Genomic DNA, 27,687 nt, shown 5'->3' on the forward strand with positions numbered 1-27,687 from the left:
CAAAAAATTGGAATGGATGTCTATGAAAGGTAGAGAATGAGAATGGAAAATGGGAATAAATGAGAAATATCTTAAATAAAACAAGAGAAGACTTGTACCTGTCAAAGCTGATAGTATGCCATTATCTGAGGAATTTAACTCAACTTTTTGCTCCTGAGGTCAAAAAATAAAAAAATTAAGGAAGTGCACTGGGATCACAGAGTGGGACAGCTAAACCAGACTGGGAGGGTGGGGATTCCCTTCATCCCACATCTTAGTCCCACTAAATCAGAATCTCTAGAACTGGACAAAAGGCACTATTGCTGTTCAGTTGCATTTCACAGAGGAGAAACTGAAGGACAGTAAGTGAAATAAACCAAGCTCATAAACCTGCAAGTACAAAGAGGTGGAATTCTAATCCAGGGCCAGAACTATCACTCTTACTCACTATACTACCAATGCCACATTATTTTAATTTAAAATCTGAACACTGTACTGGACCAAACTTCCCAAAATATTATTTTATCTCCCAATACCACTGCTCTTAACAACTACAGAAAAAGTTAAATCTTGTTTAGTTTATATGTCACCCCTTCCATTATCCTCATCCACTTTTTCGGTGAATAGTTCACTTCTCTCCAGTATAAATTTTCTCTTCCAGTTACACTGAGGCTCCTTATTCTTTTCAGGACACCCACAATACCCCCAAGCCTCTCAGCACTTTCTCCAAACTGGAGCGCCCTCTACTCTCCTACTCACTTGTATCCTATACACCCTACAGGGTCCACTATGCAGAACACTTCCATCACATAACCTGAATGGACTACTGCCCCACAGCTCCCCCAAGAAGTTTCCCTGATGACTTCAGCATATACCTTTTCCTTCTTCAATTTCTTTTGCACTTGTTCTCTGTGCCATTCAATTAGCACCTTATTACAGTAACAACTATTTATCCAGCATTACTGGGAAAGGAAGTATAAGTGAATTTTCCAGATATCTTAAGCATTAATTTAGTAAGCACCAAAGTAGAGTGAAAATAGAGTTTTTTTTTTTAGTTATAGACAGACCTAAGTTCAAATCCCAGTTCTGCCACTTACTAGCTAAGTGGCTTTGGGCAAGGACCAATGAACCTCTCTGATTCTGTTTTCATCATCTACAAAGTGAGGATATACTACTAATTTCACAAGATTGTTGTGGACATTAAAGAAATCACATGCACAGAGTCTAGTACCCCCCAAAAAACCCACTGCCTTCAAGTCAATTTCAATTCACAGCGACCTCACAAGACAAAGTAGAACTGTCCCATAGAGTTTCCAAGGAGCACCGTGTGGATTCGAACTGCCAACCTTTTGGTTAGCAGCCATAGCACTTAACCACTATGCCATCTGAGTTTCTGATACAAGCACTTTAACTACTGTGATGCGCTGAAACATTAGACAATTTCTGATGGAAACCTTCATCAAATGTATATATACTTTGAATTTTTTCTCAGGGGACAGTGAATATAAATTAACAACTCTTGATAACTGTAAAAAAAAAAAAAAGATTACTCCTTCAATAGCCACTCATTCAATAAATATTTCTTGAGGGCCAACTATTTATTGAAGCAACTAGGGATTCAGTGATGAATAAGACAGGCATGGTCCTGGCACTTATAGAATTTAAAGCCTCTTAGACATTAGTTTCACTTTGTGTTATAGGATATGAGTGAAACCAACAAGTGCTGGATGGAGAATAAGGGAGGATCTACTTTAGAAAGCGTAGTCAGGGAAGGCCTCTGAAATCTGATGTAGCCAATAAAAAGGAGCAAGCCAGGGAAAGTGCTGGGGAAGTGAAACACAGGCAGAGGAAAAGCTTATACAAAAATCCAGAACTGTGAAAGAGCTAGCACATTCAAGAACTGAAAAGGAGCACAGGGACTACAGGGTCACCAATAAGAGGGAAAACAGGAAGAGGTGTATTTGGAGAATTAGTCAAAGACCACATCATTCAGGGTCCTGCAAGGCACAGTAAGGAGTTTGAGTTTTATTCAAAATGAAATGGGGGATACGAAGACAAGACAGATAATATAAGCGCTGCAAGTATTTCAGAACTAGCAGAACTTTTTTCTCATGCCTTTGTGGAGGTAACACTAACTTAGAGCTTCCAACACAGAACCAAGTAGCAACAATTACAGACCACAGTGATTTTCAAACTTTTATTAAAGAAGCAGAACCTTTTTATAAAAATAGAACATTCTTTGTATCCTATGATATAAAAATGTTATACTATAAGATGGTCCCCACAGTCCCCAACCCATACGATTGTCATCTCCTTCAGAACCTTTTAGAACAGAGTTTGAAAACACAGGTACAGAATAAAGAACATTAGTTTAGAAGTCAGAAGGCTCCAGTTCTAGTCCCGTCTGTGATGTACTTAGCCATGTAAATTTGTGCAAGCCACTTAATACCTCCATTTCTCCTTTATTAAAATGTAGCTAATATCTGACATGCTTACAACACATGATAGCAGTGAGGTAAAAAGTGATAATGTTAGTGGGAGCAAGTGCTGTCAACAACTAAATTGTAAACTAGAAATTACATTGTTTATTGCTTTTAATAGATAAATTCTGCTTGCTAGGTTGATAACCAAATAATTTTGCAGTATTTAGGCCCCAGAGCAGAAATTAACATTTATAAATGGCCAAGGCAATTTACATATCAGTATGTGTGTGGTACTAAATGGAACCAACACATTTACTTAATCCCTAGTAAATGCGAGGTTGTATCCAATGATATAGCCAAGTACCAAAAAAAAAAAAAAACTAACTTCGGTGCTTAATAGAAAATAAAATATATTTTATTTTTTAATTTAGTTACGGAGTTTAAAAAAAAATCTGTACGTTAAAGAAAATAATACACTCCTAGATTTTTCAGTGCTTTCGAAGTGTTAAATTTATTCACTGTTTTAAACCACTGAATTTGACCTTAATTTGAACTAGCAAATCTTCAAATAGGTGGGATTCGCTATTTAAAAAAAAATTAAAGAACTTATGAGACAAATTCTCAAAAAGACAATGTAAAATCGTTAATCTCCTTTGCAACAGTTAGTAATAGAGACTGGACATACAAATGAAAGATGGATAGTCCTAAAAATACACTGCTCTCTGAAAAAACTAAAAAAGAGATCTGATTGACACAGTTGCTGCAACAACAGGCTCAAGCCCAACAGTGATTGTGGCAACGGCACCGGACTGGCAATGCTTCGTTCTGTTGTGCACAGCAGCTCTACGAGTTGGAACCGATTTGACGGCACCTATTTTTTTTTTTTTTAACAGCAAAAGCACAAAAAAAATTAAGAACACTGCACTCAAAACAACTGATAATTGTTTTACAAGAGAACAAACGGGACACATACCAAATACATTACAATGATTTCTTACGGAGCTGGGGGTCATAACATGGGAAATAAGAGTAAATAAGAACAAACGAATGAGTGAAGGAATTAATGAATGTCAATTAAACAGTAGCAGGGCCTAACATGGACCAATGATGAGACTGTGCCATCAACAGAAAAGTACTATTAACTCAACCTTCTACGCTTGAAGTCTAAATAAATAAATAAATAACCACCCACAAAACCCGCTGCCATCGAGTAGATCCTGACTCATAGTGACAGATACTAAAAACAAACCTGTGGCCCTCGAGTCGAGTCCAACTCATAGGGACCCAAAAGGACAGAGTACACACTTAATTGTCAAATACGCACTTATTACTCCATTTTTAAAATAAATACTTTACTCTCATTACTGAAAAACACCTAGGGAAAAATGGTGTCTTTAAAATAAATTCTACACAGTCAAAAACACATCTGTATCTCTAAAAATCTACAGGTTTCCTTGAGTTTTCTCTCCACCGAATAGTGGACTTCTCATTCTGTGTGACAAAATGAAATACACTTATTCCCTGGTACCATAATCCTGATTTATATTTTATCTTTTAAATTTTCATCATTGACTAGATTTTTAAAAGAAATCCAATCTTAGACTTTTTAGAGCTTAATCGAAATCTAAGTAAAAACTCCGGTTCCTCTTACATGGTGAAATTTAAGCAGTTTCAATTGGGATAAAAGATCAGCCAAAATAACGAACATTTTATCTCCTGTTATTTTTCTCTAAAAGTTTACCTAGTAAACAAAATGAAATCACTTCCGTTAGAATTTTAATGCTTAATGGAAACACCTAGGTTCAAAGACGGACTCTATAAATACTGAAATGTATGACCTTAAGTTTCTACCTGCTTTCGCTTCACATTCCTTGCCCATAAAATGCAGTATAATAAAGACTGCAAGAAGATGGATGAAGGCATCAGCTTAACATCCTTAAGTTCCTTAGGTCATTCAAATATATTAATAGTTTATTAAGAAACTATACATGAACACTTTATCTTTTTTAGGTAACCATGGATTTAAAGAATAATGATTAGTATTTTCATGGGATAGAATTATTGTACTCAAGAGTCAATCACAAAACAATCCAGGTGGTAGCCAGCCAAATGAATCTCTGGCAATATCATACAGAAAATGATCCTGACTTATGCCAAGCAAGGGAGAAAGATTTCCTGGCTGCCTTACCAAGCTTCAGACAAAAATGCTTATCCGTTCCATTAACCATTCCGGTTAAAGACCCCTAAAAAATAGAAAGTCGATTACCTTATCCAAACGGTTAAAACCCTGGTGGTGTAGTAGTTAAGTGCTACGGCTGCTAACCAAAGGGTCGGCAGTTTGAATCTGCCAGGTGCTCCTTGGAAACTCTACCGCGTAGTTCTACTCTGTCCTATAATAAGGTCGCTATGAGTCAGAATCGACTCGACGGCACTGGGTTTGTTTGTTTGTCTGTTTTGGTTTTTAAATGGTTAAAGTTTAATTAATATGATTTTTTTTTCCAGTTTCCAGGCTTTAACACATTTACGGAAGAGGCCATCATCCAACTTAGAAGATACCTTTTATCCTTTCCCTTAAGAACAACGAATAGTTTATAGATCCTCTGGCCAGAGCACAGTCCTCTCCCTGTTGGTGCTGTATAACTTGGACAGGTGAAATGATAAAATTCAAAATGGATTTTTTTAATATTATAATATTAACTTAAAAAAGAAATGAATATTTCTATCCTCATTTCATTTATCATGTCAGGAGAACAAAAACTTCTGCTTTTCAACATTGCAGTGAATTAATTAAAATTAAAACTGGCTTCCTGAGATGGTCTTTGATTTGATGTAAAGCATCAAAGTTATCTCTAATATCACCTACTTATGTCAATTAGAAAGTCTTAACTGTAATCCTTAAAATGCTACATCAAAAGTAGAAAACAGAGTCAATGAGAACCATAATGTAAATTTATTTCAGAAATTAAAATTATTATGATGTTATGGATGTTGAACCAGCTGGTTCTTCAACTTTTTCTTAATTCTTCTTCCTCCCTTTCTAAATTCTCCCTTTTCATAATAAAGTGGTAAACCATGATCCTTAGTATGGATAAGTACTTTAACTTAAATACATACTAAAAATGAGTGGTCTTTATGAAACAGAGTAGTAATAATTTACAGCCTGGGGTCCAACACATGCACTAAACAGTTGAGCAAATATAGTCTATAAATATACTCAGCTTTTTGTAAATTATGATTTTAATGAGATAGTTCTGTTTTTACATGTTCAAGCTCCTATAAAAACTTTACCAAGATTAAGTGGACTCTCTCAAACTTAGTTTAACTGTTTTTCAACTAAGCTCTGAATCAGAATCTTTCAGAATAGATACAACAATTTGCTTGTTTTTCCTGTTTGTTGCTTTTTATAAGAACTTCCCTTTTCACAGGTACAATAAGTTACACGTGCAAATAAAAAAAAAAAAAAAAAACAAGCAATCTGAATGCTGCTGTTGTATGTGGTATAATGTTTGCAGCCTGGTTACCTGAGTGGGTTCATATAGAAGAAACATGACTAGAGGTACTATTGAGTTTTGTGCAGATACACCTATCACTAAAATAAGAGTACCTTATACCTTCCTAGTCAGCATTAAAAAAAAAAAGACACCCTCTCTCTTCCCCTCTGCTATTTAGCCTCCTGCATTGCTGTGTCAGTGATCTCTTGTCATTTTAAAAAACAGCACATTCAAGAAACATTCAACTTCCGACTTTAAAAGTTAAATAAGTCATTCTCTTATCACTGGAAGGAAAGAAACATCAGGGAGTAATTCAAAGATCTAAAGACCCTCCACTCTGGAAATTTCAAAAAATTTAAATTTCTAAAACATTCTAAGAGATCTGTTAAATATTGTATGCTTCTTTGTCGAGCAAAATAAATATGCCCAGAATCTTCAGTAACAGATAAAGGTCTTATTAAGTTCATCTCACTGTCAATCAACAAGATGAAATATTATCAGCCACCAACGGAAAAAAAAAATTAAGCCCCAAAAATCTCAGAATTTCACTAAACAGAATATATAAATTGGAAGTCAGCCAGAGATGTGAACTAGTCATATAATAATAAACAAACATAGAGGGACTAGAGAGGGCTCTCATGAATTTCAAACAAGAACAAAATGAATGTCCCTCAATCATACTAAATGACGGTTGTAGGGATGCCCATCAATACCTCCACAGCTGGAAAAGAAGGGTTAGAAAAGGTCAGAAACCCACATTAGAGGTTCACTACTTTTAAAACTGTAGTATTCTCACTAATAAACTACATATTTCACATAATATTAATGTATTGGCACAGTGGTTAAGAGCTCAGCTGTTAACCAAAAGGTCAGCATGTTTAAATCCGCCAGTCGCTCATTGGAAATCCTATGGGGCAGTTTTACTCTGCCCTATAGGGTCACTTTGAGTCAGAATCGACACCAGGGCAATTGGTTTGTTTTGTTTTTTCATTTTTTAGGATGGATTATTTAAAATCCAACAGGCACAAGAATTGTCTTTTTAATTCTCCATTTTTGTTAAAAGATCGGATCTCTCATGAAATCAAAGAAATTATGAACTATATTTTATTGATTCCTTTCTGCTTTCTAAATAACTTACTTTGAACTGACCAAATGCCACAAATAGACAACTTCCTCCTCAAAACAGAACAGTGTCTGTAGCAATATAACTTAGGAAACTAAAAGATTGCCCATAAGTCTCAGTTGCAGTGGCTATTTTTGTCTTACTTTTTTTTTTAGGGTCCTGAACGCTAAATAGCACTCATTTCAACTAGTTAAATATCCTCATATTTTAAAAGATATGAAAATATTCTCTGCTCTGTCAAAGGAAAGGAAGTCCAAAATTTTTTAAAGCATCATCAGCCTTCCAAGTATCTGAAAAAATTAAATATAACTAAAGACAATCAGAAATGAACAAGATATACCATAAATACCTATTTATTTGAAGTAAATGGATAAAAGCACGACATTGTCTGATTAGAATCCGGAGTTAAGACTCTGCTTTACTTGAGTTAAAGCTACTTAACTAAATTGGTAGATGATAGAGAAGAATGACACCAACCGGGACCCATTTCTTTGCCTTTGATTATTTCTTAAATACAGAGATAAAAAGGCCATTATTTTAAGTTGTTGTATTACTTCCATATTAACAACTTTTTTTTAATGTGATAAATAGGCAATGTAACAAAATATCTCTACACAATCTTTAGTTCCTCAAATAGCCAGTCAACCTAAAAAAAAATTATTTTTTTCATCTTGGTTTTAAGTTTGCAGTTTGAGGCAAAAATCTCCATCTCTCAGTTCCATTCTAAATGGACCACATACACAGTTCTTGTACATTTTAAAGCTCCTAGAGTAAAACAAGTAAGAACTCTATGTGTAACATAAACAAATTCCCGGTACTCATCATATGCTATCAGACAATCAACCAGCAAGTGAAATGGACTTACAAAGGCTCATAGAGTAGAAACATTTTTCTATATTTAAGGAATATTCGTAAGAACAAACATTTAAAGACTCTTAAGCCAGTCATCACTACTTCTCCTATCAATAACTGGTAATTTTACAACTGATATTAAGACTACTGTTCTTACTGGAAGGTATTCCAAATAAATGCTACTTAAGGTCCCAAGAGAAAAATCAAATTGGCCTGCATACGCTCCTCGTTGTCTTTGATCAAGTGAAAATACTTAAAGAGTTTTGCTTAGAATAGCACTGGCTGTAAGCTTAATTCATCTCAGGCTGGATGTAGCAAAATATATTAAATATATATTGATAGAAGTTAATTTATTATATCTTTTATAACTATATTAAAAAGAAACCCAGTGCCGTCGAGTCAATTCTGACTCATAGCTATACAGCAAAAAGAAATGGCAACCCTAATCCTGTCAGTTGCATTTGAAAGCTCTAATAAAAGTCTTGAGATTTATTCAAAAGAAACATGCTATTAACGATATATAGAATTTATTCTAACTTATACTTTTAAATTTAATACACTTTTAAATAATAAAATAATTCTGAATAGAGAATTAGTGTTTCACAAATGACAATTCTTAAAATACATTGTAAACTTCCCCACTGAAAGAGTATATACATTTTATTATATGGACTATTAGGTGAAAATAAAATACCAATAATAAACCATTTTATATTTTATATCATATTTTATATAAAATATCATTTTGATATATTTTATATCATTTCAACATATCCATTTGCTTTCCTTTGAGCTTAAGCTTCTCCTGTTACAAACAACAAAAGGTATTCATCAACCCATCTGTGCTTTATTACATCTGGGTAAAATGAAATTGATATTTGCTAACATCTCATGTTATTTGTTTCCTGTTTTCAGAATGGTAGAACGTGAACTCTGATCAAATCATTCCCTGCTTAAAGCCTAACAGACAACACCTCTGACCTCAGAATGGATTCAGAATTCTTAGCTGGACTTCAACAATTAGCCATTGCTTATTTCTGCACCCTCTACCACCATTCTGAAAACACCCCTCCCTAACCACATAGGCTCTACAGCACTACTGACCTTTCTGTTTCTAGAAAGGGTCATGGTCTTTCTTTCTCACTTCTACACTTCTCCCAAGCACAAACCATTCCCTATGCCAAATGCCCTGTTTATTTCTCTAACAAGGTTTAACTTGCTGTTACAACCCCACTTCCTTATACAGTGCCCGGCACAGAGCAGGACCTTAAACAAGTATCAAATAAGTGAATGAATAAAATAAAAAGTGTTTTTTTTTTTTTTTTTTAACTTTTGTATTTAAGGAAGATATTTATTGGGAACTCAGAAAATAATAAACGCTCACAAAACTTTTTGCTGCCTTTTTTTCTCTTACTTGAAAAGGTGGTTCTTGATTTTATTAAATAATATCAAAAATTTTACACGCATGTATGGATATTAAAAGTGTGGAAAGTTATACGGTTATTTTTATTTTCATCTTTTGTCTGTATTTTCTAATTTTTTTACTATGAACATTAATTACTTAAATAATAAAAAGCATTTTAAACAGTGCTAGTAAGCTAATCAAATGAACTCAATTTTGTGCCCTGAATATCGGGGTTTTACTCAAGTATTCTCAAATGGCCCTTCTACAAATTTAAATAGTAGAAAGGAGACTCAGAGAAACTTTATTGGGGAGAGTTGAAGTTTGCTAACCAGAGGAGATGTAAAAAATACATTTATCGTTCCCCAAAAATTTTTCCTTTAAAATGCTAAATGCCTACCAATTGGTAGCCACAGCAGGAAATTATTATTTTGGTTTTCTTAACTATACCACACTCATCAATTGGAAATGATTTCTTTATTCTAATTATTACGTCCTAAGATTTTTTTTAAGATTCAAAAAAGCTTTTAAAAATCAGTTGACAAAAGCTAGCAATTGTAACCACACCAGAACATCTCCGCTCATACTAAAAAATTCTAAAAAATTCACATACAATCACTTCCAAAGCCTATCTACAAAAGCTAAAACCACTTTACCTACTTCCTTCTCTCGCTTCCATGACCCTCATGGCATCCCAGTATTGTCATTCTTTAAAAGAAAAAGAACTGCTGAAGGCAGTTAACAAAACCTTCTTGTCAGGTGATAAAATCAAATAGTGTTCGCCTAATTAAACCCTACCCCTGCAAAATTCCCCAAGTCAAAAATCTATATCCTCTTCAAGTCAGTATTCTCTCTATCCTTCCTTTCTCAAGTGGTGACCTTTTACATTTGACATCTCCACTCCATTACCTTATACCCACTCCTCAAACCACTGCATGCTAGCTTGTGTTCAGCCACTCCACTGAAACTCTTTTCCCTAAGGCCACAGATGATTTCTTAATTTAAAAATCTAGACATTTTTCAGCCCCCATTTAACCTCCGCATTAATTTTACGATGCCTGAGATGGTGAATCACACTTCTATTCTCGAAACTCCCCTTCCTTGACTTCTGTGATGCCAGTCCCTTAGGGGTTTCTTCCTATCTCTCTAGTATTCCTTTTCAGTCCCAATCTCAAACTACTCTTCCACCTACCTCTTAAATGTTCCCCCAAGGTTCCGTCTTTGTTCTCTTCACATCCTCCACTTGACATTCCCATGAAGAATGGTTTTATTACCATGTCATGGCTTCAGATAATACATATACAAAGAAAAAATGGGCCATATATATGGGTCAAAAACAGGCAAAACTCATCTATGCTGTCAAAAGGCAAGGGTGAAGCATGTGGGGAGTTTCCTGAGTGCTGATAATGTTCTCCGTCTTGACGGGGGTGCTTGGATTCGCTGGTGAACTCAGTTTGTGAAAATTCATCAAGCTATTACTTATTTTATGTGTGCTTTTCTGTATAAATACATACCTCAATAAAGTTAGCTTTTAAAAAAGAGAAAGGCTAAACTAAGCCTGAGTTCCTATTCCCTCCAGTTCCGACATATGTGACTAAATTACTTATTTTCTTAAAGACTCAGTTTCCTTACCCATCAAATGGAGACATTATACTATACCTACTTCACAGCACTGTAGACAATGAAATAAAATATATAAGTACCAGATACAGTACCTGAAACACAGGCACCTTATGCTTATGTTACTGAAGTCTCTCCCCATTCTTCTCCATCTGTAGCCGACACTTCTCCCCTGAACTCAAGAGCCACATGCCCAATTTCCTCCTGAATTCCTCCACCTTTATGTCTGAATGGCACCTTAAACTGAACTCATCATCTTCCTCCTTAAATCAACCTAACCTTCTTCTTCCTGTATTCCCTCAAACTCTGACTGAAACTTCTACCAACAATAACAGCTATCTTAAAAATCTTGATTTTTTTTTTTTTTTTTACATTTAAGCCACCCCAAGTCAAAAATCTATATCCTCTTCAAGTTAGCCTTCTAGCAAGTACTTTCTATTCTACATCCTAAAATATCCACTGCACTGCCAGTGGTGTAGAAAAATGACGAGGACATAAACATTTGTATCATTAGCACAGCTTAATTATTACAGTAGCTTTAAGAGACCTGTCTCCTTCTTTAGCCTACCCTCCACATTGCTTCCCAGATGATTCTTCTAAAATGTACCTCGTAAGATACAATTTTTTCTGTTTAAAATGTTTATCAACTTCTCCCAGGTCAAACTCTCATTCAAGGCCATTCTTGAAATAGTTCCTGTTTAATTTGCCAAACTTATCTCCTACAGTACATCCAGCCATGCCAGTGTTCTTAAGTTCACCAAATATATTATGCCCTTCGATGCCTCCATATTGCTGGGCACATGTCTCTCTCTCTCTCTCCATAGAATATTCTTCACTTGCCCACCCCCCCAAATAAGGCCAATGCCTATTTGTCTTTTAATATATATCCTCTCCTGACACTTTCACAGAACCTAGGCTGAATTCAGGGGACTTTTTCAGAACTCCCATAGCACCTTCTGCATACCCATTACAGTACTTGCTACCTGGTGTGGTAATCACCGATAGAGCGCCCCCTCTGGATAGTGAGCTCCTGGAGAGCAGAGGCTGCTGTGTTATTCAGATCTGACTCAGGAAGGCTCAACAGAGACTGACATGTAACAGACAATTAACATTTCTAAACGAATAAAGCAATGGGAAGACAATGGAAACCAGGATGAACATCATACACCTCATAAAATTTATTCTACCATAAAATAAAAAAGTTTTTAAAACTTTTTAAATGCTATTTTGAAAATTTAAAAAGAAAAAACTTCTTCAAATGCTCTATTTTCTCAGGTCATTTCATACAACGAACTGGAAGACTTGTTTCAAATTTTAAAAAATAAATAAGAATTGAACATGTGCAGGATATTCTCCATTTGGCCAGCCAGGTCTACTCTTTACTCTTTCTGCCCTGCTGTGGCCTGGGAGGCTGATATCCATAGATTATACTGCCTCGGTTCCCTCACCTACTGGCTTTCAATTGGGTTCTGCAGAAAGGAGGCTCCAACAGCTCAGAGGGCAGGAGGAGAAAGAAGGCCTTCTCCCTGCCAGGCCTCAAGCCTCTGTTTAACGGTGGGTTTGACAGCGGCTGTGGTCCTCTTCATAAAACCACAACTCCAGGAAGCTGGCCCTTCTCCAACGACCACAGCTCTCACCACATTCTGGTAACTACTCTCTCCTCTTACCCCTTCAGACCTAAGGGTGGTAAGGCTTCCCTTGTTGCTAATGCCTGGGTGTTTCTTCATCCCTTGTTGGTTTTAATGCTGCACATACTTTCATTAAGCCCACTGCCGTGGAGTCGATTCCGACTCATTCAATTATCCCTTTAAGGGAGCCATCTGTTTCCTACTAGGGACCTGACTACAAAGACAAAAACATTTTGTCATCTAGCAGCATTTTTCCCAGTAACTGCTGTAGTATCAGTTCTCAGGTCAATGATATATTCATAGGAAAGCATCAACAGCTTTTAATGTTTTAATAAAAACTTGCCTATACCCTAATCTTTCTGGCCCTGAATTTATAAATCCAACTCACTTACATAAATGACCCAGTACGAATCCAAATTCAAAATGAATTAGCAAGTCATTTCCCAAGATGAAGTGCTACCTGAAAACTACTCCCCACATGTGTGTGTGTAAGTGTAATGTACTTATTACTAGATAATAGGCGTGTGTGTGTGTATGTGTATAATGCATTTTATGGTAAAAATCTCACTCAGGTTTTTGATTATAACATTTTCTAAAGGAAGGAATAACGATAGCAGTCACTAATTTTAATTCAGGATAAAAAAAAAAAGCATATTGAAACACCTTAACAGCTTCCTAATAATAGCTATTGTTTAAATGAACTGATAAAGTGTAATCATCATATAATTTTAATCCAATTATAAATGAAAAATAGCACATGATGCTGTAAAAAAAAATGCAAAAAATGAATTGTTTCTATTTTTTCTAATAGTCATTACTACAGAAATTACTAGCTAATAGACTCAGTATGGTTATACAGTTGCTCCTGGGCCACATGGAACTTTCCAGATGCCCTAGTCCAAAAACAAACAAAAAAGTCAACAGGCCATATGCTGGGTGGAAGAGACAAGAAGGCTCATATTAGAGAAGAAAGTTTTTTCTAGACATTATACATTCCTCTTCTATTTCTGATTCCAAAGCTTAGCAACTAAAGTAACTTATGCCAGATTACTTTGCCTCTAGATACACAAAGAATGGGGAAACAGCTAGCTCTACCTGAAATCAGACCCTGTGTTCCCCATTTCATCTTCCTCTCTGACAAGCATTATATCCAAGTTGTTAAATCAGATGCTGGCTAAGAATTTGGATCTATTTGTGGAGCTCTTTTGGTACCTATAATGCTGTCCACTTTTTCAGCAACTGTGAACTGACTCTAATCTTTCCTTAATCTCGCTCTTCTTCCCTATTGCCCCCTGCCCCCAACTAAAAATGTTAGATACATGTGAGAAGTACCCAAACATTCTCCTATAACTCCCATTACAAATGTTTCCCCATGTTCAACAATAGGACACAATGAGGCAAAGCGGTTAAGGTGGCCACTAGCGTTAGAAACCTGAGTTTGAATCCAGACTATGGAACTTACTGTGGCTTTGGACAAGGTGTATAACCTCTCTGAGACTCAGTTTCTCCATACATAAAACGAGGATTATATCTACTTTCTGAAGTTGCTGTCAGAATTAAACAAGAACTGCCTATCAATAACCCATATCAAAAGCCTTTTCCTCCCTTATTGAAAGAGGCATGAAAGGAAAAAAGCCTTCCTTTTCTCTATGCCTACCCAACTCTCCAAAATGGAACTAATTGGCAAAGGAATAGGGAGGAATTCATTGATCAAAATTGGCCTAAGTCTTCACACAAATTAGAAGACCAAAACTAACTTAAATCCCATACTAATTCATTTATAAAACAAAAGCATAAGGATTTTGAACAAAAATCATATTTTATTTATTATGTGCACTTTTGGAGTAAAGTAACTGTATAGGATTGTATTTAGTTCATGGCCCTGGTGGCACAGTGGTTAAGCATTTGGTTACTAACCAAAAGACTGGCAGTTCAAATCCACCAGCTGGTCCTTGGAAACCCTATGGGGCAGTTCTATTACGTCCTATAGAGTTGCTATGAGTTGGGACCAACTGCAACAAGTTTTTGTTTTGTTTTTTTCTGGGTGTTTAACTCGCACTATAGCAATGTTTCTCATTTAACCAAAGCACTGACATAAACTTTTAACTATCATCTAATCCATTTTCTGCTGAATCAGATTCATATCTAAATGTTCTTTAAACATATATATGTGTGACTTTCTCATCTTAAAAGAGGCAGCTTTAGTATAATGAAAGGAACACTGACTTTGGAACCACAAAAAATCTAACTGTGGATAGGCTCTTCCACATATTAACTGTATGATCTTGGTTGCATGAGTCTATTTCCATTTATAAATCTCAGTAGTCAATGGGGATACCATCTATACTTCACAAGATTACTGTGAGGCTTGTATAAAATTAGTACTTTGAAATATCTTGAAAGCTATCAATTTTTTCATTTACATTATCAAATCTGTTAAAACACAGAAAAAAGGAGATTCCATTAAAAATATACACACATTTCATAGGAATACAACTAGGTAATCCCCTGTGGTCGGCAGTCCTGAAATTCAACAGAAACTGCTACGTGCCTATATTATAGATAATGTTTCTCAGGAAATTATATGCTAATCCTGGTACCAAGTATTAGAAACACAGGAAAAAATGAGCTCCTTCTAGCTAGTGATAACCTAATGTGACATATTTACAAAAGGTGACATCCTTCATTCATTTATTCCATAAATACCTAATCACGTTCCAGTCCCTGCTCTAAGCAGGGGGAACAGAACGGTGAAGATGACCACAAGGTCCTTCTCCTGACAGAGCTTCCAATCTAAGGGGGGAGATGAGACATTAAACCAAACATTACACAGATAATTCCTAGAGAAAAAATAGAGGTTTCTATGAGATCACAGAATAAAGGGTACTAATCCAATTCACAGTGACCCTATAGAACAGAGTAGAACTGCCCTATAGAGTTAGGGAAGTGTAGAGAAATAATTATGCCAGCTATACCATCCTTTGTCAATCCATTAGGCTTTAAGTGCTCAGTAAATCTTAGATATTTCTAGTCAACACCATTGTAAAAGCCATATGCCCCACTGTCCTCATGTTACCAAAAATCAAATCCATGGCTGCTGAGTTGATTCCAACTCAGTGATCCTATAGGACAGACTAAAACTTCCCCATAGGGTTTCCAAAGAGTGGTTGGTTAGCAGCAGAACACTTAACCTCTGTGCCACCAGGGCTCCATCTTCTTGTTAGAGAGACCTATATCTCTGGATTTTAGGAGGTAATACTAGATAATCAGCGCTATTATTTAGGGGAGAAGCCCTGATGGTGAAGTGGTTAAGTGTTCAGCTGCTAACTGAATGAACCCACCAGCCACTCAGTGGAAAAAAGATGTGTAATCTTTTTTCCATAAAGATTACAGCCTTGGAAACCCTATGAGGCAGCTCTACTCTGTCCTACAGGGTCTCTATGAGTCAGAATCAACCCAACATCAATGGGAATTTTAACGATGATGCTAATGCTGACGTTTCCTCAGCTGCAGTAGTTTACAGCTGTTGCCTCTAACTGAAATGCTCTAAACCCAAGTCTTCCCCTGACTGGTTCTTTCACTACTACTCAGGTTCCTGCTTAAATGTCCCCTTCCCCTAAGAACCTTCCCCGTACTACCCAATGTAACGTAGCCTCCCAGTCACTCTGTATATTATGTAATCTGATTTTATTACTTTTATAGCACTTATAACTATCTGAAATTGCCTAGCACATGCTTGTTTAGTTGGTTATTAATATATGTCTCTCCCTCCACCTTAAAAAAAAAGTTCCATGAAAACAGGAACCCATTTTATTCTTCCCATATCCTCAAGATACACCTTCCTTCTAAAGATCCACGGTTTTGTTTAGGAAGTTCAGGTACAGGGGAGCAATGTACCCAGCCCGGCGGATGAACAACAACTGATTTAAGGCAATTAGGGTAATCCCATTACCTTTGCCAGTAATTGGTTTAGGGGGAGGGCATTTTATGGTTCTCACCAATAAAGCATAAGAGGATATCTGCTAAGCAACATCATGAAAAGGTTTTCATCCCTGCTTGATGAGACATGAAGAAGAAAAATCCTGACTTTACACTTGGCAGTAAGAGAAGTGATGCTTGGAGCCTGATGTAGCCATCTTGCATTATGAGAGGAAGACCATGAGGATGACAGAGAAGTTAATCCTGAACCCTGACGTTCTGGATCCACTCAGTCAACTGTGAAACTACCTCCTCCAGCCATCCAGTCAATTAAGCCATTCTCTTATCTCCAGTTTTGATACCTGCAGCCAAAAGCATCATAATAAACACTCCCACCTTTTTTGATTTCTTCTGTACTGTTAGGAGAAGATACTATCTACAACCTACTGGATTCTTGAGGGGATTTAACAAGACAATGCAAGTAAAGTGCTACACATAAACAAAATACTCAATAGCATTGCTGTCATTATTACTACTAGACAATAACTTTTTATGACAAAACTACAGGAACTCTACATAGTATTTAGGATTTTGCTATTTTACAGAAAACATTTATTTTAATACTGCTTAAATAAAATCATTTTTAATAGAATTCATTTATCTAAGCTTTCTTCCATCAAAAAGTAGCTTTAAGTTATTTCTTAAGTTTGAGGTAGGTAAATAAAAGGAGAATCAAGGGAAGTATAAGATCACTAAAGAAAAACAGCCACATTAATTTCAGGTGAGAGCCTATTTTTGGCATTGGCTCCTCTCTTATCTTACTTAACTTACATGGACAGAGCCTCAGATACATTTTCATCTAGTAGAGATAAAAAGGGCTATGCTTTTGCCTTCACAGATATTTCGACAGTATTTTAACATGGCTTAGATTATACTAATAGAGCTGTATTAGTTATTAAAACTATATTCTTTAATACCTACAGTTACAAATAATTTCTTTAAAAAAGAAAAAAAGAACAAAGTGCTGTATTTCAGTCTCTAAAATTTTCTCTCCTAAACTACTTGTTTGACATTATGTTCATAAGAAAAATTAATACAGAAGACCAAAAATGAGATTGCCAGTCACTGGTTCAAGCTCACTGTAGCTGAGTTGTGATTTTAAAATATTATAACGGCTCATTGTTGTCTGAAAGCTGTTTAGGGCCCTACAAGAAAATATAATAATCAAGATTCTTAAAGTACTATGATGGTAGTTTTGCCATTACTAAAACATGACACCAACTCAAGTTTATCTTTTACATGTAAATTAAGAATGAATCTGAGTCCCTCCACTGCACTACGAGTGTTCTCAGTCCAGGCTGTTCTGAGTCCAGATAACTTTTTGATTCTGTCAATACTACAAGGATACAATTAGCTCCACTTTTCAAAATCTTTAACTATTAACCTACTCTGACAAAAACTGCCATTTATCCATTACGATCAATCATAAATTTGGGCAGCCTCCAGGGCTATTAAGTTACCTGGAAAAATTCTCTTCTTCCCTGGGTAGTTCATTTGTCCATCTGTTTTTCAATATCCTTACACAGTTAACAAGAGACACAGTTTGAGAAAGATAAGAACAATATAATTTTTGTAACATTACTGAAAACAAGTAGAATGTAAATCTTGATGGGCTGCTTTTGTAACATGTGAGATTTTGGTACAATAATCAAATAGCTTCTGTAGTCCTAATTATGTCAAGTATATACATACGCTAACAAAACACTACAGGAATAAATGTTACGTAAAATATAGGAAACGCTGGTGTCATAGTGGTTAAGTGCTATGGCTGCTAACCAAGAGGTCGGCAGTTCAAATCTGCCAGGCGCTCCTTGGAAACTCTATTGGGCAGTTCTACTCTGTCCTATAGGGTCGCTATGAGTCAGAATCGACTCGGCGACGGTGGATTTTCATTTTGGTATGTAAAATATATACAAAATATGATAAGCAAAGTTTTAAAATCTGAATATAATCACTCAATTTTTATTCCCAACTCTCTTCAGATATTAACAAACATCTTACTCTCAAGCTATAATGCTACGTTAAGTCCTTCCTCTGGAAAAAAAAATAAGTTACTAGTGAAAATAATATTTTATCATACATTTACAAAAATTCACATATAACTAATCAATATCACTATCATGGAAATATTTCCTCTATCATCACCACAGCAATGTCAAAGCAGTAATGTACACACAATAGTACATTCCCGTGTATTGTAAAACAGTTATAATTATCTTCAATTCATACTTTAAAATTATACATTCCTAGCAACAGCATCATGTCTTTTAATTCCAGTACTTAAGTTCTCAAGCCAATGTCCTGAAACTAATACAACAGTTGTGGTTGCTATGAAAGAAAGAAGACTCTAAATTCAAATTGGCTTTTTCCCAAATTTTACTCTCAACTCTAAGCTCTTGAGGTGAGATGTTAATAAAGTGCAACCCGGGTATTCCAATTCCTGTCCCACAGAGTGGGTTCTAATTTTAAAACAAAATAATCATACTTTCTAGTAGCAGTTGAAGATATAAGACACATTTGGTCCACTACAGCACTGCAACCAAAATTTAATGATTTTTTTCATGCTGAATTGGTTTTATGTGGCAAAATGGCTTTCAAAGTGTGGGAATAAGCCTTTAATTTTTTCTCTCACAGCTCTGAAAAAATGCATTACAATATTAATACTGTTTCTAAGAGTCACAATAAATCTCTGGGTAAACAATACTAAAACTGAGCCTTAACATCTCATAGATTTTCTTTCTTTAGGTTTGTTCCTTCAAAAGAACAGCTTTTTTGATATGTGTCTTAAGTTGGTGGAAAAAGATCAAGCAAAAGAAAAACTCTTAACAGCTAAGATGCCATTTTAGGTAGAAGCTGTTTACTATTTCGGAGGAAATACCTTGGGGACTGGGAGGAGGAGAGTCAATTTAATAATACAGCATATTTCATACTCATTAAGGTATTCCTTTGTTGGTTTTAGAAATCTTGAATTATATTACCATAGATGCTTGTTATACAAGTGTCTGACGGGACTCGCATTATTTTGCTTGCCTTTACTTTTTTCAGAAAGGAAGAAAACATTTCTAATTTTTAAAGGGGTAGCTTAATAGCAAAAAGGAGGGGAGATAAAGAGATGCTAGTAGATACTAATCTGATAAGCTCTTTTTTATATGGAGTATTTAAATGTTCATTAGATTGTAACCACCTAAAAATGATCATATGATATTTGCTTCTTAGTATATTCAACTAAAAGATTCACAATTTAAAGACCACAATTACTTTTCAGAGCCCCAGGTTATACATACACTTTGATTTCTGCAGTTTCTTAATAAATATCACTGAGTGTCTACTATATACTACCTTATGTTCAACTTTGCTATATAGCAGATTTATCTTTCTGTGCTATTATGTAATTTTAAAGGGTCAAATTAGCTTAATAAAAAACTATTATCACTACTCATCTATTTGCAGGTACCAGTTATTCTTTTTGGCGTACAGTGTTAGCTTAATGTCCAGCAATCTTTCATACGGGAATTGTTCACAATTTTATGCCTAATTTGAAACTTAAGTGATCAAACAAAATTCCTAGGGAAAAAATCTGAAGTCACAAGGCATTCTTCATTCATTCATTTTGTCTTTCACTCCTAAAATTTTTCTCAGGCCACATACATATCTGCAGTCTGCCAAAATGGAGGGTATACATCAGGGTGCACAAACGGTTAAAATCACGTATCTAATTAAATCTTTAAAGTCTGTTGAATCTGATTATGTAACTCTGTTCCCTAAATCTGTAGCATCCTACCCGAGATCAGGGAGGCAATCTGGTATACCGAAAAATGTGTCTTTCAGCTTCAACCACAGCTCCTAAAGTTAGAGAAAGCTGTATTAGAAATCCCTATTTCTTATTTTCTAGCGATGTATCACTGAGCAAGTTACTTAACCATTCAGAGTCTCAGTTTCATTTTTTTTTATTATTTAATTTTGGTGAAAATATACATTGCAGAACATACACCCATTCAACAACTTCTACATATATAATTCAGTAACATGGGTTATATTCTTCACCTTACGTCACCATTCTCACTTCCTCTACCCATATTATTTCATCACCATTGATTTAGACTCATTACCCCCCAAACGTCTTATACATGCTTTAGAGTTAATGCTGTCAGTTTGATCTCATATAGATAACACTCTAAAAGACAATGCTCATGGTCAACATTCTGTACTGATTTAACTAAGCTGTGTAGTTTAAAGATTATTTCAGGAGATAATCTCAGTTCACGTGTGAAGATTTTCTCAGAGTGATAGATTCAGGGGTTCCTTCCATCTCAGTAGATCCAGCAAATCTGGATTCTGTAAGAATCTCAAATTCTGTTTCACATTTTTCCCCTTTTGATCAGAATTCATCTACTGATCCCTTGATTAAAATGTTCAGTAACAGAGGCTGGGCACCATCCAGTTCTGGTCTCACAGCAAGGGGGGCAGTAGTTCATGGAGGCAGTCAGACCTACAGTCCAGTTTCTTCTCTGATTCCTAGGTCTCCTTCTTCCTCTCCTGCTCCAGGTGATTAGAGACCAATTGTTGTATCCTGGATGATTACTCGCAAGCTTTTAAGACCCCAGGCACTACTCACCAAACTAGGAAGTGGAATAATGACCCTAAAAACATCATTAGGCCAATTGACTGGACAGTCCCACAAAGCCACGACCCTGGAACTAAGTAGTATCAGCAACTTGGGCCTCCTTTTATCATTTGTTGTTGTTGCTGTTGTTGCAAAATTATATATATAATACAGTATTTGCCATTCGCCCTTTTTCTGGTGTACAACTTTGATATCACATATAGTCAAGTTGTACAACCACTACCCTTACTTAATGCAAATTTTCCCATCACTATAAACATAAACCCACTACTTCCCAGAAAATGATTCCCTCTCTTCCTCCCCTGGCTCCCCACCCTCAACTGGAGCCCTGCTGCACAGTGGTTAAGAGCTTCAGCTACTAACCAAAAGTTCAGCAGTTTGAATCCACTGGTCACTCCTTGGAAACCTATGGGGCAATTCTACTAAGGAGCCCTGGTGGTGCAGTGGTTAAAGCAATTGACTGCTAACCAAAAGGTCAGCAGTTTGAAACCACCAGTGGCTCCTCGAGAGGAAACAGAATGAGTCCCTCTTTTACTCCCCCCAACCCCACTCCCCACCCTAGGTAACCACTAATAGCCACTGGTGTCTATATATTTACTTACTCTCCTCTTCTCATGTAAGTGAGGTCATACAGTATTTATCCTTTTGTGACTGACTTATTTCACTCAGCTTAATGTCTTTCAGGCCATCCATGTATCAGAACTTCATTTCTCTTTATGCCTTAGTATTCCATCATATGTATGTCCCGTATTTTGTTCATCCATTCATCTGCTGATGGGCACTTAGGTTGTTTACACCTTTTTGCTATTGTGAATAGTGCTGCAATGAACACAAGTGTCCATATATCTGTTCGATTCACTATTTTTAGGTCCCTAGGGTACATAACTAAGGAACCATGGTGGCACAGTGGTTAAGCATTCAGCTGCTACCTGGAAAGTTGGCAGTTAGAACCCAGTAGCCACTCCATGGGAGAAAGATGTGGCAGTCCGCTTCTATAAAGATTACAGCCTTAGAAACCCTATAACACAGCTCTACTCTGTCCTATAGGGTCACCCATGTGTCCGAAATCAACTCGACAGCAACAGGTAGGGTATGTACTTAGGAGAGGAAGTGCTGAGTCAGATAGTAGTTCTATTTTAAATTTTTTGAGGAACTGCCATATTGTTTTCCACAACAGTTGTACTTCCTTGTTTCTTTGATGGGGAAAATATATCACCTATCTTGCAAAACTGTTGGGAGAATTACAGAAACTATACATGAAGTGCTGAACACAGTGACTGGCACATAGATGGCAAACACATAAATAGATAATAGTTACTGTCACATGGTTGCTATTGTTGTTGACTATTGTTGAAAAATAACTAAGGCAGTAAATGTGAAACCCGAACTTCCAAGTCCTTATTTTGAAGGTTATTTTTAAAAATATTTTTCACACTGAAAAATTCCCCAGTCTAACATCTTCATTTATTCAAAAAGTATTTATTTGGTGCTTACAACGTTAGAAGACACTGTTCTTAATGCCAAAGATATCTCAGAAAATAAATTAGGAGTATCATTCCTACCCTCAAGAAACTTACATTTTAGGGGAAGATAGACATTAAGTAACAAATTACACAGTTATTTAATTACAACTGTAATCAGTGTTACAAAGAAAACGTACAGGATGCTATGAGAACTGCTAAAGGGGGAAATGACCTAACAGGATCAGAATTTAAATTTCTACACAGACATCCCACCTCCCTCCAAGGGTTTTCAATCACTCCCTCTGTAATTAAGTCTAATCCAAACCTTCATATAGACTTGATCTGTCTGGTTTAAAAAACAACAAAACAAGTAATTAACCTGACCCTGACCATTTTTATGTTCAGAATTGTACACTGAAATTGCAGGAACTGTGTAAAATCTAAAAATTAATATTATGTATTCCATGTAGTGACTTACTGAAAGAGAAAGCAAAGATACAGGTAAGCAGTTGTCAGCTATCCACTAAGAACTCATGTTAGAAAACACGTTTCTTGGTAAATTATAAAAACAGTATTTTTACTTCATGTGAATGCCATTATTTAAAATGACTCATTTTATTAAAGTATATATAATTATTACTGAAAACAAATTTCTTCTGTGATTTTTAAGAACCAGTCCAAATTTGGTTACTAAAGAGAATTCTTCATTCAGGTACCTTTTAAAATTTGCCACCTTAATAGTTAAAAAAAACTGGTGGCAAACATTTTAAAGATAACTTCAAGATTCCTATCTTCAGAAGTTATTACCCTTGGAACTGAACCATAAAAGTCCCAAGTAAATATAAAGGGCAAAACTGAGTGATCAGATCAACTCTCCCACTAAAAAGCAATTAAGTTTATTTTATAAAATAGAACCTAACCCACTGCTGTCAAGTCGATTCTGACTCATAGCTACGTAGAAGACAGAGGAGAATGCCCCATAGGCTTTCCAGGCTGTAATCTTTACTGAAGGACACTGCCACATCTTTCTCCTTCCGAGTAGCTGGTAGGTTCAAACTGCTGACCGTTCAGTTAGCAGCCCAGTGCTCAACCACTGGGCAATCAGGGCTCCTGAATAGAACCTACTTCAAGGTTTCTCTTAGATTCCAACAACATTCACCTAGAAATTCATGCAACAAAGATTAACCCAAAGCAATCATAGTCAATTCTCCAAAGTGGTCTCTTCACCTATATTTAGTTCAAAAGCCAAGCCAGTCCCAAATTCCTGCTGCCAATTATACTGAGTGGAAGAAATGTATCTAAATCAAATAGCACCATCTAGCAGAACCCTCATCATTTTGCTCACAAGAGTAGATGTTACTTGGTGCTCAGTTTGATATATTTGACAGCAAAAGTGGCAATTACTTGTTTTAGTGACAAAGTCACATAATTAGAGCTACAGACACACCAAGTCTAACTTCCTCTATTATCTCAGATACAAAATTAAAAAAAAAAAAATTCTTCCAAAGTCATCAAGATAGATTGATGGGAGTCCACCAAAAATCCAAAACTACTTTGATTCTCAAAGTTAACCGCCCCCAAGTTAAAAAAGATTATACCTCAATGCATTTCAATCCTCCATCCCAACAATATGAAATCCAAATATTCCGTAATCATGAAAACATTCTCCTTCAGATGTTTCTATTTTATCAGATGCTACAACCAAATTATTAACAAATTAAGCTGTTATTGCAAAACTTGAATTCCAGTTACTGCTGCTTCCCAACCAGGCTATAATTCTATGCCTCAGTTATTCCTTGTCACAGCAACAAGATATTGAATGTAGCTCCTCAGAAAATCTCTCTGAAAAAACAGCACTTCTCCGATAATTTTTTTTGTTTTGCTACAAGGCCTTCCACCTCAAAATCCTATGGGAATTGTGTGTATTGCTGCCAACACGAAGATTAGGAAATGTTCCCATCCCTAGGGCACAAAAAACTTTCAGAGGGAGACTAACTGCCTAATGCAAGGAGGGAAACTTCGGTTGTCTGCTCATTCCGCTTTTACTTACACAGCTATTTCTGTGTGCAAGCACCTTTTGAGAGATGCTCCCAAACCTCTCCCCACTGACACCCCTTCAAAACGCTGTGTGCGTTAAATGACCAGGAAAATCCCGACCCTCAGAGTTGAGATGATTACTGGGAATCACTGTTAGATGTCCTGCACAGAAAAGAGGGGTTCTTCCTCAGTGGTCACAGTCACTATTTGCTCTCATTTTTAGTAACAACCAAATCACCGTTACAAGTACGTAAGAATAGCAGCAAACAACCCTGCTTCGCTGTGTGCTTAACGGTGGCATCCCAGGGCGGGAGGAGCTCTTTGCTCGCCAGCTTTCTCAAGAGCTCCCACCTAAGTGAACACCTGTATCTGCCCACAACCGCGACCTAACAACTCCTCCCAACCTCAGAGCCTCTCCCCTTCCGGCAAACACCTTTTCGGACCACCGCCCCCTCCCCACCGTAGAGAGCCGCTGCCACGCACACAACTTCCCTTCCACGCGCCCCACGACCACCGCCCCGCGGGGACTGCCCCGCCCGCCGCCTCCCGCCAAGGCCGCCAAGGCCCCCAGACGTTTGGGAAGCAGCACGTCGCCACTAAAAGTTCTCCAGCCGCCGCCGCGGAGTTAGGTCTGCAGCGAGAGACAGGAATGTCAGTCTCCTCCAGCAGAGAACCCGCTCCTCGCCAGCACACTTTTCGTCCCCGGAAACTCGGTCCTTCTCTGACTCTCAAACTTCAGCGGCGCCCCCGGCGCCCACCCGCCGCCGCCCCTGCTCCGCCAGGCACCGGGCTACGGGCGCCGAGTCCCTTTGCTCGGCCCGGGAAAACCCCGACGCCCACCCTGCCCACGCCCGCACACGCCCTCTGCGCCCCGCGCGCGTCTCCGCGCCCCGCGAGGCCCCGCTCGGCCGCTCCGCGCTCGGCTTCCGCCCGCTGCGCGCCCGGCTCCACCACCCTGGCCTCGCCCGAAGCTCCTAGACCCGAGCCCCAGCCCCCGAGCCCCCGCCGTGGCACCCCACGCATTCCCCGCCCCGACCCCAACCCACCCTTCAAACACCCACATTCCCACCGCGCGCCCTCCTCGCCGCAGCTGCCCTCTCCCCGCGACCCCCGTCGGATCTCCGGGTCCCCGCAGCCCCGGAGCCCAGCTCTAAAGTTACTTTGTGAGAAGGTAAACCCGCGGGTTATTTCCCTCAATCACCCAAACAAGTTTCCATCCTCCCCACCAGCACCACCGCCGCCACCGGCACACTCGTTCCCTCCGGCGACAGCCCCCCACGGCCGCCCGCCCCGCGCAAGCCCCTCCTGGGAAACCACCACTCCCCGCACCACACGCCCCCACCTCGCGCACCCCTCCTCCTGCCATCCCACCCCCGGCTCTCCCCGGGCGGAGAGTGTCTGTGTGTCTGTGTCTCCAAGAGAGAGTGTGCGAGTGCGTGCGTGTGTGTGCGCGCGTGTGAAGGCGGAGGTGGGTGAGAAGCGGAGACACTTACTTCTCCCGGGCCTGGCTGTCGGACGGGACGGCGCTGCTGTTACTCTTGCCTTTGCCGTACATGCTTGTGCCGAGAGCAGCTCCCACTGTCACGCACCTGTCAACCCATCACAGCCTCCCCGGGAACAGCCCCGTCCCCATGGCGACCCACGCAGCCACCCCCACTATTGGCCGCCCCACGCCAAAGCTCCGCCCCCTTCTCCCAGGCAACGCGCGAGACTGACAGGCCTCCCCCTCCCTCCGGCCTTCCGAAACGCGCGGTGGCTGCTACAGCCCAAGCGGCAATCTCCTCCCTACTTCCCTCCCTTCGTGGGTCCCTCCCTCCCTCCTTCCCTCTCCTCTCTCCTCCCTCCTCCCGCTCTTCTTCCCCCCTCCCCCCTCCGAACCCCGGCGCAAGGGGGGAATTAGAAACTGCTCTAGAAGGATTTTAAACAACTGGCTGTTCTCTCCTCCGCCGCCCCTCCCCCCGCGCCGCCCGCGCTCGGCTCCTCACTGGAGAGAAGGCGCCGGGAGGAGGGGAAAGTGCGGCCTGGAGTCTATGGCAGGAGCCGGCGGAGCTGGAGCCGCAGCGGCCCCAGACTTCGGGGCGCCCGCCGAGAACACAGACCGACTCACGGCCCCAGCCGCCCTGGGCGCCCCAACCAGCCCCTACTCCAGCTCCTCTCCTGCCTTTGCCCCCGCGCCGGTACCCACGATTGATCTCTGCCTCCCACAGCTCTACTCCCTAGAGTGGCGCCCCCGCCCAGCTCCCTGAGGGCCGGCTGGCTGGGGACAACGCGCTGTTCCCTCGACCTTCGAGCTGGGCGACCAGGAGCGATTCGCCTTCCCTCCTGGGGAGGGACTGCGCCTCCGGCCTTAGGCGCCGCTGGGGTGGCGTCGCCCGGCTCCTGGGGCCGCGCCCTGCGCCCCGGGAGAGCGCCCTGCCTCGGGCCTGCCTCGTCTCCAAGGAATGAGCTGGCCTCCCAAAGACAGCCAGGTGGCTCCGGGGGGCGCAACTACCCCCCTACCCTGGCCCCTCCACGCCCAGAGCCCGACGATGCACCACACGCCAGCTCCCCTGCCAGATCAGCCGCAGAAGAAGGCCCCAGGCATCCCCTACCGGCCTGATTTTCCAGCCTTGCATGGTGGTGCCAACTCATCCTGACCCTTGGCGTGGAAAAGGCCTTAAAAGACATCCCCGTCCCCGTCGTTTCTCATCAGAATAGGGCCCAGCAGCGCCCCAAGGTGTGCAAAGCTGTGCCTCAGCTAAAAGGTTGCCCAGGGATATTTCTGGGTCCAATTCACTAATCCCATTTCCGTAAATGAGCGAAAGTTTCAGAAACACGCACAACCTGGTTCCAAGTAGAACTCCATCCTTCATCTTGCGGAGATCCTTGGCTGTAAAATCAGGCAGGGTGCAAAAGGGCTTAGAAGAGATGGACATCAAATGGGGAGTGAAAGAAATGGGGTGCAGGTAGGGCTGGACCCGTGGGAACGTCAGGGAAGGATGAATAGAGTGCAACAGCTCTGGGAGGGGAAGGGAAGTGGAGTTCAAATGGGAAAGGTACCTTTATATACCTCACATATAGCTTTAAG

The 27,687-nt window shown here is 39.1% G+C and overlaps 1 protein-coding gene across 5 annotated transcripts in view; it reads right to left on the reverse strand.

The window, feature by feature from the left end:
- Positions 1–26,257, reverse strand: part of SSBP2 (single stranded DNA binding protein 2) — a 302,711-nt gene extending 276,454 nt beyond the window's left edge. For 4 of the 5 annotated variants that reach the window (XM_049866960.1, XM_049866967.1, XM_049866977.1 and 1 more), the window contains exon 1: positions 26,114–26,257. In XM_049866960.1, coding sequence (XP_049722917.1) covers positions 26,114–26,175 — 62 coding nt within the window. In that variant the 5' untranslated portion in view covers positions 26,176–26,257. The remainder of the gene's footprint in view (positions 1–26,113) is intronic. The other variant, XM_049866952.1, reaches the window with a different exon arrangement.
- Between the last annotated feature and the right edge of the window lie 1,430 nt (positions 26,258–27,687).

The sequence above is a fragment of the Elephas maximus genome, chromosome 2, assembly GCF_024166365.1.
Source record: "Elephas maximus indicus isolate mEleMax1 chromosome 2, mEleMax1 primary haplotype, whole genome shotgun sequence".
Classification (NCBI taxonomy): Eukaryota; Metazoa; Chordata; class Mammalia; order Proboscidea; family Elephantidae; genus Elephas; species Elephas maximus.